This window comes from Carya illinoinensis, chromosome 10 (assembly GCF_018687715.1).
Source record: "Carya illinoinensis cultivar Pawnee chromosome 10, C.illinoinensisPawnee_v1, whole genome shotgun sequence".
Classification (NCBI taxonomy): Eukaryota; Viridiplantae; Streptophyta; class Magnoliopsida; order Fagales; family Juglandaceae; genus Carya; species Carya illinoinensis.
In genome coordinates, this window is record NC_056761.1 from 34242133 (window position 1) to 34256312 (window position 14180).

The following is a 14180-nucleotide window of genomic DNA, read 5'->3' on the forward strand; positions in this document are numbered from 1 at the left end:
ATTAATACACAATAAATCACATCAATAGAATACACAAAAATAACTGTATATAAAATTTTTATTTTGAAAATTAGGCTAAATATGGTGATTAAGAATCTCCTATTTATTCTAGTAATAATTTCTCTTAATGGAGGGATTGCGAATTGTTATATATATATATAAGGCAAGGCAAATGGGATTAAGGGAGAGCCTAAAGATCAGACAAAGAAGATTGAACAATCAAGAAGATGGTTGTAGCAAGACAACAGTTGCTCTGGATGGCCTTTGTGCTTGTACTAACACTTTCTTCCGAGGCGAGAAAGCTAGCAATATTTGAAGAAAAAAGCTCCTTCCACTTGGTGGATGATGCAAATGTAAAAGGGGTTGCGTCCGAAAAGCTGAATTTTGTCATGCTGCCCAAATATACACCACTTCCTCCATCTGGGCCTAGCAGAAGGACCTCTGACTCTAGTCCACCTCCTCCTATTTCTCTCTCACAAGAATGGACTGAAAACCCAAAATCGAGTAAGTTGGACAGGCTGAACTTTGGGATGCTACCCAAATATACACCACTTCCTCCATTGGGCCTAGCACAAGGACCTCTGACTCTAGTCCACCTCCTCCTGTCATAAGAGACTGACATGCCTCCAGCCGACTTCATCCACCCAAGTAGTGCAATTCCAAGCAATAATCATGCACTTTGAAGTAAATCTTTATAGTCTTTCTGTTGTTTTATTGCAAGAATAAATGTAAGAAATGTTCAAGAATGTATTCACAAAAAAAAAAAAATATGCCCAATTAAAAGTTAAAGAGTATTGTTCATGTTTTATATTCATAATAATATTGTTGGATGCCTTTGCTACAATATTTCTCTTCTGGTAATGCCTTATTATTGTGTTTCAGCCTTGTTGTATATATGGGGGCAAGATCATGTAGTGTATTTTTATTTTTTTCTTTTAGACCAAGCAAATAAAATTTCAAGTTTTTTCAACAGTTAAGCTTTAAGATTAACAAGGCTTTAAATCCCCTAAAGTTTTTATAATCCTATGACTTGGAGATTGAAAGACGCACGTATAAAATGAGTTTATGTTTTGGAGTAATGTTAAATACAGTATTAAGGTATGAAAGTACGCGCGGCTTACAGATCGGCTTACACATCCAAGATTGCAAATAAATCATTTCTTAATGGAAAAATTCGAAAGAACAATGTAAAATCAGCAGTTTTCTTTAAAAAATAAAAAATAAAAATAAATTAAAAAAATAAAAAAACTTCGGGTTAATTACACTAATTTCTTGGAATATGGTAAATAATTAAGTTGCAAAATCTAAGTTATTTTAATTTACAAATAAATGTTTCAATTTCAAGAATTTGAATCATAAAGTTACCTTAAAAAACTAAAGTATGTCATACATTTAGAAACCAATTTATATACGTCCTTAAAGAGGAATGATAAAAAAAAAAAAAAAAAAGATCATAATAATAATATTGGAAATCCAAATAAGCTGATAATTAACCTACTTAGATATCTCGACCCTCATGAGATCAATGTAAATTTGGTAATTAAACCGTAGTTTATGCAAAATCCAAAGAATTTTTTGGTATCTTTCATTTCATGTTCTGTATTATATGCATATATACTGAAGCTGTAGATAAACAATACAAGGCAACTTATCTATACAAGGTAACAAATCGACATTAAACTACTATCCGTTACAAGAGATCGATCAATATGCTGATATGGTGGTGCTAATATCCTAAAGACTTGAAAATGATCATATTGATCTGCAGTGGCTTCAGTCATGTGCTGTCATTTCTGTCATTTTGATTTCCTTCCTTGACATGAATATCACTTGGATAAACGTCACAAATAGCTGCTTAAAAAAGACTCATACAGTACGAGTGCATGACAAAATGAATCTTGACTTGAAAAGGTATTTTTACGTTTACAAAAGAAAACTTTGCTTCTTCCCCTATTACAAATATATAATGATGTCAATTTGCTTGACAATATCCTTTCGTACCATCAACCAATTCAAAAAATAAGTACTTGTAAAATCCAGAAATTACGTAGTACTAACAAAGAAACTTTAAGAATGAATGGAAAGAAGTAAATGAGACAACAGTGTGCTACTCTATTTGTCAGAAAATCAAGATTCAAATCATTTCCTTAAAAATGAAGAAGTCTACTGTAAAATGGGTGATTTTCTTATAAAATGGTAAATTATGAATTTAGAATTTAATAATTGCATTGATTTCAAGATAATTAGAATATGGTCAGAAATCTATAGGAATATGACTTGTATATATAGCCAAAAAATTCAAGGTAAAATACCAAATGAGAAAATGAACCTCTTGCAAATTACATTTGATGATGATTAATGTGGATGCCACGTGCCTTTAATTTCTTCATTCTTTTGAGAAATTTATCCTCCAATCTCAAATTCATTTTTAGAAAAATATTTTTTTTTTAAGTCCTCTAGATGGCCATTCATTTTCAAAAAATTGATAAAAATATCCCTAATACAATACAATACTATACAATATATATATGATGTCAATGTCTTCTCTAAAGACACCAATAACAAAAAGTACCGATCTATTATTTTTCTTCCAACCAATGAATCTTGAATGTCCACCAACTCCAAGCGGCAGAGAGCTCAACAATGAAAGATAAATCCTTGCTTCAGAAGAAAGACAAAACTAAACTAAGGCCAAAATCTATTTTAACTTTTTTTTTCGTTTATTTCTATTTTTTCATATGTATGCTAAGTCAAAAGTCCTTAATAACAATGCATTTTTTACAAACTAACCTCAAACTTCAACAAAGCTATCTTTGTAAGCTGAGTTGACAGATGGTTAATGGTAGCAATTTCAATTGGAAGACAATCCTAGAGAGCAAATATCTCAAAAACTCCGGTCCTACAAATCTCACCAAAGAAGCCAGACTCTTGGTTTTGGAATGGAATTTACATTAAAGAGATCTACTAAAGAGAAATATTTAGATTAAGATAAAAGATATTTGTAACTATGAATTGTGCAACTGTTACGTAATCGCTTTGAAAAAAGTGAATACAACATGGGATCCACATGAAAAAAAAAAAAAATTTAATAGTGGATCTCACTCTTTTTTAAAAACGATTACGCAGCGTTTACATACTTCATAGTTGTACATAGAATTACTCTTAAATTAATAATGGGATACATACTAGAGTTTGGGGAGACCCATGGATACTAGCTCAAAATACCTTTCTTTCCATTTCTCAATCTGAATCCAGTCACATTGATCCAAACTTAATAGTTTCTAGACTGACTTTAGAGGGATCCAGAAGATGGAACACCCTTTTACTTCAAACCCTCTTCCATCAAAACATAGTGACTAAGATACTAAAAATCCCCTGAGCATAGAATAATTTTCATTCTAGGAGGGGTAAGGTGGTATGGACTTTAAATACCTCAGTAAACTTTTCTGTGAAATCTAACGACAAAGCTATCAGTCAGTCCTCTAATCAACACCAATCAGAAATAGCCCCTGCTATGTGGAAAAAAGTTTGGAGACTAAACATACAGGTTAGATTAAAGATGCTCATCTGGAAAACTCTCAACAATATCCTACCCACAAGATCCATTCTGAAAAGTTGTCTTCCTCTGAGTGACAGCTAATTAATCTGCCCCATAAGTGAATTTGAAGAAGAGAGTCTTACTCATTTGTTCGTGAAATGCACTTTTTCTAGAGTTTTGTGGAGACAGTCCCCTTGGCCATTATTTGCTAACATATGCAGTCCATTGTTATGAATTTATCAAATTTATCAAAATGAGTCTTACTCATTTTAAAGAACATTGTAATGCTTGGGGCAATAAAATTCTAAACAATCCTAGGAATTGAAAGGCAATACCAAAGGTCCAAAAGGCCATTATTTGCTAACATTTGATGTAGGTATGAGGAATCCTAGTAGCACTATTGCTGCTATTTGCAAATCAGAAGATGGGCACTGTGGTTTTTGTCATAACCAGTTACATTACTAACCAGAATCCTAACCAAGGAGAAGCTACAGCATTATACACTAGCATTACGAAAGCTGAGATTCAACTTATCAGGAAGAATACAATTGGTGGAAACCATCAAGTGGTTAAAAGTGCAATAGAGGAGCCATAAAAGTCTTTTGGATTGGATAATTGGGCCTATAATCAAAGACACAAGAATACTTTTTCAATCTTTTGATAATTAAAGTATTCAAAAAATACATCGAGATTACAATCAATATGCGCATTTCATTACTCAATGAGAGGCTTCCAATTATTTATATGGAAGGATACCCCTCATATCTATCCCTTCTTGTCTTTTAGACTTTCATAATGGGAAAGACCCACCTTAGATGTATGTATATATTTAGGAGCTGATGTTATCTTTTGTCGATGCAAGACCTTGCTTTAAAAAAAACAACACATTTTTTAAATACTACTTGTGTGTACATAGGACATGTCCTCTTATGATTCGTTATGATGTGCCAATTATTTGTTTAGTCAACCTTTTTTTCCGTCAATTTTTAAGTCTCGTTTGGATGTTGAGTTAATTTAAGATGAGTTGAATTTTTTATGAATAGTAATAAGTTGAGAAGGTTGAGTGAGTTTTATGAAACCTACCTAAGATAAGTTTAAATATGTTTAGATGTTAAGATAAGTTTAAATATATTTATGAAAAGTTAAAAAATATTATAAATCTCATGTGTAGAGAGGTGTTAAGTTGAAAAAAATTATAAATCCTATATGTAAAGAGATTTTGAGTTAAGATAAATTTAGTGATTTGAAAGTTGAGTATTTTAATGTTAAACTTAACTTAAAATTAGACTAAATTAATTTAATCTCAGTTTAATCTAACTTCCAAACGAGCCTTTGAACTAACTTGAGATTTTTTAAACTGCAACTACATGTAAAAAGTTCAAATCCCAAAGCTGTAAACAAGAATTTTTCCTAAAAATGGTGCAACAGCACCAAAATCCACTCAACAATATGAAATTTCAACCTCTCTATGACAATGGAATTCTAATTTAATTAGGTAATAGTCCACCACAAAAAACCCACTCCATTGACATCAACCCAAAATATAATAATAAGAACAGTGCAAGACAACCATAACCCTCTCAAAGTAATTTAACACCATGCCCCTACATATTAACAAGACAATTTATCCCAATTATATATCACCTCCTTCATTACTTGAACTTTGTTACATGATATCTGCTCAAATACGTTACAAACCTATACATAAATCCAATCGCCCTAAAACAATTGAGCACTAATTTTGATTAAACTCTCAACCCTTATAATCATAAGGGTGCCGCCTTAGATAATGATGTCTTTATAACCACCTTCTCATTTTGGTATCCCACTTTCATTCCTACAGCCCGACTCTTCTTTTTGTTGAAAGGATTTTGATTTTGATCCTCTTATTCATTCTCTCGTGAAATGAGCATCTAATAGGTTCATTTACACACATGTAATGCCCTGAACAAAATAGAGCCGTGGTTCCAAATCACTACACTACAGAGCCAAGAACTCTGCTACTAGCTCATCTGTCAACAATCTTTCAATTTCTCCACCTATTACATCAATGCCGTCACCCAAACCCAACCACCATGACTCCCTTGTCAGGACATTCCCCAAAATGTCTTCATTCAATTTCTCCACCTCTTGCTCTGCTAGCAACACAGAGAAACAATCTTGGAACCCATCTTTAATCCACTTAGAACCAGCCATCGTTGCAGGCTTCACCCATGGATGTGAACGCATGAATTGCTGGTGGATCTCCAGGAGTGCTGAATTTATACGGTCAAAGAGTAACCTCCTTTCCGACCTTGCACAAGAAGTCCGGCCATGGTACTTCTTCTCAAGTTCTTCGAATACAATGGGATCCACGGGGCATTCTAAAGAGTGCCAGATAGCCGTGAACGTATTAGGATCACAATCATTAAAACCAGATTCATTTAAGACATCAATTATGTAGGTAGGCTGCCAACTCTCTTCAGTTCCACAAACTCCCTTCTCATTCAAAACGGATCCTTCACCAACATCTTCATCACAAGATATGAGCATGGGTCCCTCTGCAGATGTTTCTGACTCCAATTTGAGTAGCTGAAGTTGCATCCGAAGACCTAGAATCAGAAAAGGCAACAAATATGAGTGGCTGAAAATCTTGGGGGGAAAAAAGGAACTTGCAATCATATGGAATAGAAGGATTCAAACAATATTGATTTCTCAATTTTTTAACTATAAAGCAATTGAACCAAATAGGTAAAGTGGCCCAAAGTTTAGACAAAATGATGAAGGCATAAGATTAGGATATAATGATTTGAGCTTGGATGCAAGAGGTGGAAAAAATGTTTAAGTTGCATCCAAATCCCACCAGAGACTTGCAATTGTGGTAAAAGCATATTCTATTCAGATTCTTAGGATTATTAGAAAAACTGAGTTTGACTCCAGACATTCTAATAAGATTGTCTATGCGACAGCTTCACATGAAAAGAAATTTAGAAAAAAAATTGGTTGAGGTGATCTGCTTGTAAACCTGGTACTGAAGTTTGTAAGGAGTGAAAAAATTTTATTTGAAGGTGCCACATGAATCAGTTTAATGCCAAAATATTCAGGATAAAGTCACAAAAGGAAGTATATTGGATGATGATTTAAAGGAAAATAGGACCATAAAGCAAAATGCTGAAAAAGGACTGGCATATCTGATCTGTATCAGATGAGGTACAGCATTTCAGTAAAGATCTAACAGCATTTACACTAAACTTTGAGTAACTTTGAGTTTAACAATGGCCCACAATTTAGATCGGACGGTTATTACTTAACAGGTAATTGATTTCAAATGTTATACTACCACTGTAATTTTAAATTACAAGATTTTTCCTTTTCGAGTTTTGCTATGTACAAACAGAGTTGCATACTAATCTACGTACCAATACTAATTCATTCATATTTAAAATTTAAATTAGCACTATTTTCAATAAAATCTACTTTTTGACCAATCACATTAGATTGGTGCATATATTTGTGCACAATTGCGCTTGCAACTAGATTTTTCCTTTTCCTAATCTATCCATCTACATACTATAGAATCTTCAATGAATATTACCATTAAATGAAAATGTTACAGTATTATAAAAAATCTATTATTATAAAAGAAAATCAATACTATAGAGCCACGCCTACATTTTTGTTCTTACTAAACTAACCAAGGTTACTTCAACACACTATAGAAGGATCAAGTTAGCTTAAATCTTGGAGATCAACCTGCTAATATTGACACTCTTTTAAAGGTTCCATTTATTCATCATGCCTCGAGGTAGGCTACCCTAGTAACATAAAATATTTTTCATTTAGAAAATCTAGCTGTTCTTGCACAACACACAGGTGTATGAATAGTTTATATGTTTAAAATTGCTTTCACAATATTTTGATTGGAAAACAAGCATCTAGATATTCTGTGGAACACAAAATGCACTTTAATTCCTAGAAGGACCCGCACACTTGAGAATTCAGAAGCAATAACTTCAAATTTACCATGGAGGTCAGCACTGAGACTCTCAAAGCATTCGGAACATGATGACAGATCATCCGTAAATGGAGCTTCCATAACTGAAACTGGACTGGGCTGATCAGCATCCTTGGAGCTAATTGGCGATTCTAGTCCAGGCAGAGGATGAAGCAAGGAAACCGAACCTTCCTCAAATGACCCCATCGATGGTTCCTGGAATATCACAAAATGGTGAGAACCAAAACTATCCTGATGCAAAATTGAAGATGCCATACATTCAACTGAGCTGAAAATATAAGGAGTTCTATATTGAGAAGAAAAAACGCAAAGGTTTTTCTTAATATCTAAGTTGCATCCCCCCATATGATAAGGATAAGGATAAGTGGTGTATAGGATCCCACATTGCTTGGGAAGGAGAAGTTCTTGCTCTTTATAATGTTCCAATGAAACTCCAATTGTATCATTGACTAGTCCTTTTGGAGTATACGCCATGTGGTTTGAGCCTTTCATTGGGGCATTACATCTTGAACTCACTCTCATCCACCCACCCCCTTCTCCCAATTAATATGAAAAGAGGGCATACCAGAGCTAACACTCACTGGCAGAAATAATTCATGGATAGAGTGGGTTATAAATATCTAACAACCATCTAAATAATTGCATGCAGATTGTGGTTCTAAGGAAAAATAGACATTCCAAGCACAATGGCCCACATCTAAGCAAATATGATTCTAATATCAGTTAGAAAGTAAAAGAACTGCAGTCAGTTTGAACATATCGTTAACAAAAAATATACTAAATTCAGGTTACAGGCCTGCATTCGTTCTAGCACGACTAGTGGTGTTCCATGAATATGTCCTCAACTAGGAAACTAGATGTCATAGAATAATAATTAAATCAAAAGTCGTTTGAAGTAGTTAAAAAGTTGCAACTTTCTCAAGAAAAAAAATTGAGTCAATTTCTCTCATAATTGACCAATGCATGTAGCCTGCACAGGTAGACACAGGAATTAGAAAAGAGAATTACTTTGGCCACAAAAGTAAACTCGCAAATTAAGGTGGCTTGATGTGGTACGTCATTTTATAAGTTTACTTTTGTGTAATCTTTTAGTCGTTGGAGCACTTATCTTCAGAGAATCCTTTCATGTAGGTCAAAAGCCTACTGCAACGCCCAAAAGAGCATCCCTGGCCTTAAAAATAAGACATGGATTCTTTCCCTCTCTGTTCTTTGTTTTCTTTTCAATGCAAAAGGAATGATAAAGTATTGATGTAGGAGTAGGGATAATAAGTGTTTTGGAATTCTTCAAGTGGCAGCTAGTTGAAAAACTGGAGTTCCTAGTAGAACAAAAGGTGCATAACAGCTCCTCAAAAAAAAGCAAAGAGAGAGAAAATCCATCATTCAAAATTGCAAAAGAACTTTAAAGCAAAAGTACAATGGCCAGGTTTTCCATAAGATACAAATCAACATTTATGAAAATGATATTAATGTTAAATCGAATAAAAAGGAACAAAATGCAACTAAAGGCCTCTCACATGTTTGTAAAGACCCACATGTAGCTGACTAATTTCTGAACAGCAAGATCCAATTACAAAGGGGAAAAACGAAAAGAGAGTAGTGGGTCGATTCACATAATGGAAGCTAACGGTATATTGGAAGTAATAGATTTCCACAGCTTGTCTATCATGAATGCATCAGAAATATGCTAAGAAGATTTAAACACCAGCCAGAAATATATATATATATATATATATATATATATATATATATATATATATTTATATATATATATATATATAAAAGGTTAAAGACTATACTTGTGTAGTTAAGATATCTTGGCCACCAGCAGAGATATCGTCCTTGCCACCCTTGCCACCTGATATTTCTCGTAGCAACTCATCAGGAGTTTCAGAGGGCATGGCCATAGTCTCTTCTCTCACTTCCCCCACATTTTTGGGAACTGGACTCGCATGATTGTCAATGCTAACTAATGACTCAAAGATCATAACATCTTTTTCAGCTAGATCAATCCTTTCAAAGCTAGCCACCACTTGATTCTGGCTTGTATGAACCTCTACCAAACAATCTTTACTTTCCCTGACTGTGCAGCTTGAAGAATGAGATTTCTTACTACTAGATCTTGATTTTCTAGGGACTGGTCCATGCCTCCCATCAGAGTAACCCTTTATTCTCTTGCTTTTTTCCTTCCTCGAGGCCTCTTTTGGCATGAGATATGTTTTATGATAAAACGTTTCGCTGTGTATGCTTGTCTTGGGACTTCCAAAAGCACTAGAAGAAGCAGGAAGAGATCTAGATCTTGATAAGTTTCTGATAGATCCATCCATCCAGCCATCCCTACTGCTAATTCCCAGAGGTTCAACCCATCCATTTGGTCTATCATTACTTGAAAATTTGTCATTAATTTTGTCCCCGACAATCATGCCATTTAAATCTGCTGGCATTAAGTACTTATCAGGGATAGCAAGCATTTCAGCCAGTGTGCTGCCCTTACTAACAACTCCCTGCTCTTGAGACTTGTTGGTCATTTTCCACCTCTCTGAGAGTCTCTTCTTTGCCTCCTTGCTCACAGAGGATTCAGCCAAAAGGTATGATGAAGGCTTGTACCGGTTACTCAAGTCAAATGAATTTCTTGATTCCACTGTAATCGCCTCTGATTCATTCCCAGACATGTCACATGAACTCTCATCCCCAGCGTATCCTCTAAATCCAGCAGATGAAATTTTCATAGAACCACTACCGAAGCTATTTCTCATTTTTTTAGTTATTTCCCTCGCAAGTTCTCTAGATTCTCTGGACTTGTGACTTGAAAGCCCCACACTATCAGGAAAATTCTTTGCCCCCTTTAGGTCTCCCTTCCTATTTTTGCTACTCGGAAATTCTGTGTGCACCCTACAATCTGACAGGCTAGCATGTGAAGAACAAGGTGATGAATCACAGCTGGTACCATTCTTGGCCTTCCCAATGTTCGGTTTTAACACAACTATAGTTGTAGGTAAAGGGACCAAGTCATCCTTCTGTTCAAATGGAGTTTTTGTCATATTAAGAGCATTAGCATATCTGCAGTCAGGGTAGGCAAAAAGACCATCGCAATGGTTCTGGGGAGATCTAAGAGTTTGTCTCACTGACTTCCCAAGTTCACCACTTTCATACTTATGAGCACCTGACAACTCCTTAGCTGCCATGCAACCCTGATGAGTTTGGGGAGGAGCACCTCTCAGATCATGTACATGTTTTGTGAACAATGAATCTGGTTGTTGTAGAAATTTCAGCAGACGATCTTTATTGGAGTCTGGTACCTCAAGTGCATCGTGGTACTCCTTCATATACTGTAACTTTTGATCACTTGAAAGATGTTTAGCATCCATGAACTTCGGCTGAATAAATGCCATCTCAGCATCGGAAAGCTTTGAGTTTGTAAGCCCCAGTGATGAACAACTGCTACTCTCTATCTTTGATGTTTCCAAAACCTCATATACATCCTTAAACTCTTCCTGCTCCTTTGAGTTCCTTCTAGATGATCGATGGTCATAAAATGATCCACTCTTTGGAGCTCTCTCTACTGATGTTGCCCTCTTAATATAGTTCTCCGAGGACTTCTTTTGTTGTTTGTGAGCAGGCTGCCGTGGTGGCAGCCCATCAAGACCCATCAATCTGGCAATAACACTTGGAGACCTCCTTTTGTATTCAGTTTCTCTCAACATCTCTTCAGCTAATAACTTCTTCATCGGAGTCCCAACGACTTGGTTTAAATATCGCCACCCCAGTTCAAATGTGAACTGCAAAGGCCAAATGCATTTCACATAACACTTAGTTCAGATTTTTTTATGCATATGTAAATTCAGAACAGAAAAGATATACCAAAAAACAGAGAGAGAGAGAGAGAGAGTGAAATTAATAAAACTTGGAAAAGTTGTTGCTTTGACAAAATTTACTAAGAAGAAAAAGAGAAACAAATTAGTTATAAAATTTCAGTAAAAATTATAAGAAAACAAATCAATGAGTAAATTTCAGTACAAACAAAATAAAAAGAAAACAAGCGCACCGAGTTTTCATCCGCGGTACCACTACTGCACGGAGTAGAATCAGAGGCCAATTTCAGAAAGTTCCTCTGCTGTTGAACCTTCTTGTTTCCTGGAAATGAATCCCCATAATGACATTAGCGTGACCATCCATGACTAGTAAAAGTGGGAAAGGAGCTTCTCGAGACCTTTTGAAGAAAGCAAAGTTTAAAAAATTAGAAGAATCCAAAGCCAAGAAATATTCAGTGAACAGTGTACGCCTATTCGGACATACATTGTGACGAAACCCCTAAATGAAAAGAAATTAGCAACAGCTTGGAAACCTTATTATTTTGGTAAGAAATTTAAAAGCACCTTCCCTGCTATTTGATGGAAACCCGAGGCAGGAATCATTATTTTTAAGAGAATCAAACGAACGAAGGAAACACAAAAGCAAATCAATCGATAAAAAGGCAAAATCCAAGGAAATAGCAAGCAGAGACCATAGGAAAAATTTTTATCTTCGAGAAAAAGCAGTGAAAAAATAAAAGAGAACTTGGAGAGAGAGGAAATAAATTAAAAATAACGCTTTTAAGAGTAATCAGTAGTCAAGCTGGAAATGCAATGATTTTCCATCATATCCCTAGAACTAATTAAGGAAGCAAACAAAATCATGGTTGATGCCACTACAGAAAAGTCACCCTTGCAAATTCCAAAATTGACTTTAACGAAAACCATAAGAAAAACCAAAATTAAACCTAGTTGATGATCTCTACATTGCACAAACAGAACAATCAAAGAAGAAGAAAATGAGCTAGGAACTTTATCTTTAGAGAAAATAACTCGAAGAAATGAAAACTTGAATTCCACGATCTTTATCATTATTCTACTGTTTTATTAAAATTATTTCATTTTCGGAAAACCAAAGATCGGACAAAAACAAAGAGTTTCAATCATTTTCTTCTTTAGTTTTGTCGACTTTCTCGGTGAACAAACGGGCTTCATATGTTAGATAAGAAAAGGCAAGCAAGAAAAGAAGGGTACCAAAAAAATTATGAACTCTTTTCTATCACCTGAGCCCAATTCAAATCTCTGGCTCAGCAGTCGGTTCGTCATTTTGTTTCCAAACCAGAAACCAAAAAGACAAAGGCCCAGAGAAAAGAAAATTTAAAATATGAAAACTCTTTCTTTTCCTCACGTTTCTCAGCAACCAACCAGAGCGAAGACTACATAACAATTGTTCGAAAAAAGGAAAAACAAGCTGACCTCGGGGAGTTCGTCCCGTCGAGAAAAACCTTCCGCCCGAGGTCCGATCATCAATGCCTGCAATTTTGGACCCCTTTTCCTGGAAATTGTCCATCCTCACTCATCAAAAGTAGTTTCTTTCAAAACAAAAGAAACCGAAAACGAAATGCGTTAGAAGAAACCTGAATTGGAAACTTCGTAAACACGCTCGCGAGAAAAGAAAGGGCGAGAGAGAAAGGAAAAAAGGAACTGAGTAGGTTGCAGAAAGGGTGACGAAATCTAAAGGCCGGATCTTGAAGAGAAAGGAAGAAGGACGAGCATTAAAGATGGGTCAGTTTAGTTAGTGAGAAGCGTCGACGAGAGATAGAGAGAGAGTGGGAATCCGTGAATGTGAGAGGGACTCAGCGACAGAGGGTGGGGGGTGGGGTTTTTGAACATTCAAAAATAGGGAAGTACTGACAGCATGTCTACCCCTCTTGGCGGGCAAGTCTTCTGTTGTCTCCTTCCACTCTGCGTCACTGCCAGTTGCTCCCAGTCTCCCCCGCTAATTACTTTGCCACGTTCCCATGCTTTCCTTTCTTTTCGTTTCTTTCTTAGCGGTGTGTGTCGTCGTGGCTGCTTTTAAGTTTTAATTAATGAAAACGAGTCAATTTTAAGAGTTATGCTACACTTAAGCCTGCATAGTAACATACACTACATTTTATTGATGTGAAATTTTTTTTTAATGCTACAGTAAAACGTTGCCATTTTACCCAGGTAAGATAAAATGAACGTAATCTCCCCATATCTTCGAATTTGCGTGCTCCCTTCAACGCATCGTCCCTCCAGCTCGCCGAACCCAAATTGTCCGCCGTCAGTCAGTGATCGTACCGGCTACCGTCTGGTCTGCCGGCTACCGTCTACTGGTTGAGGTCGAGGTCCTTCCAACGCGTTGCCCCTTTCAATCGGCCAACCCAAAATCGTCTGCGGTTTCAAGTTGAGCATACCGGCTACCGTCTGGTCTGCCGGCTGTCGTCTGGATGTTAGAATATGGGGTCAATTCATTATCTCTTTTCTTCATGTCCATATGGAGTAGAAAATCAATAGACCCAAAAATGGATTCTACAATTGCTCGTGCCAACCTTCTTTTTCCTATCGAATCCTCCCTCTGCATCAGTATCCACATCTCCTGCTTTGCCAACTTGGAGTCGATCATGGCCTCTGCTATTGAAGGAATGGTTTCAGATCGCCATGGCACTTTCTCTTGTCGTAGCTTGCATGTATCAGCTCGTTGCATTGTTCTTTCACTTTTCCGCTCCACCAATTTTGTTAATCAGAGAAAAGAGAATTTCCCAGAGCAAGGGTGATCTTTACTTCCTTCTCATCAATGTCATTTACAGAATGCAAGCTCGGTACCACCATTTAA

General features: G+C 35.9%; 1 protein-coding gene across 4 annotated transcripts; it reads right to left on the minus strand.

Annotated features, from left to right (window-relative positions):
* Nucleotides 1–4988: 4988 nt before the first annotated feature.
* Nucleotides 4989–13238, minus strand: LOC122279603. Of its 4 annotated transcripts, none has more exons than XM_043090321.1 (6): nt 12958–13236; nt 12797–12875; nt 11575–11663; nt 9329–11308; nt 7541–7727; nt 4989–6129 (listed from the first exon to the last, which is right to left on the minus strand). In XM_043090321.1, the coding sequence occupies exons 4-6, from the start codon at nt 11255–11257 to the stop codon at nt 5519–5521; spliced, it is 2727 nt and encodes a 908-aa protein (XP_042946255.1). In that variant the 5' UTR covers nt 11258–11308; nt 11575–11663; nt 12797–12875; nt 12958–13236; the 3' UTR covers nt 4989–5518. The 4 variants fall into 4 exon arrangements, with proteins under 4 accessions (XP_042946255.1, XP_042946254.1, XP_042946252.1 ...); XM_043090320.1 differs by having other exon boundaries at nt 11575–11739; XM_043090318.1 differs by having other exon boundaries at nt 12797–13238.
* Between the last annotated feature and the right edge of the window lie 942 nt (nt 13239–14180).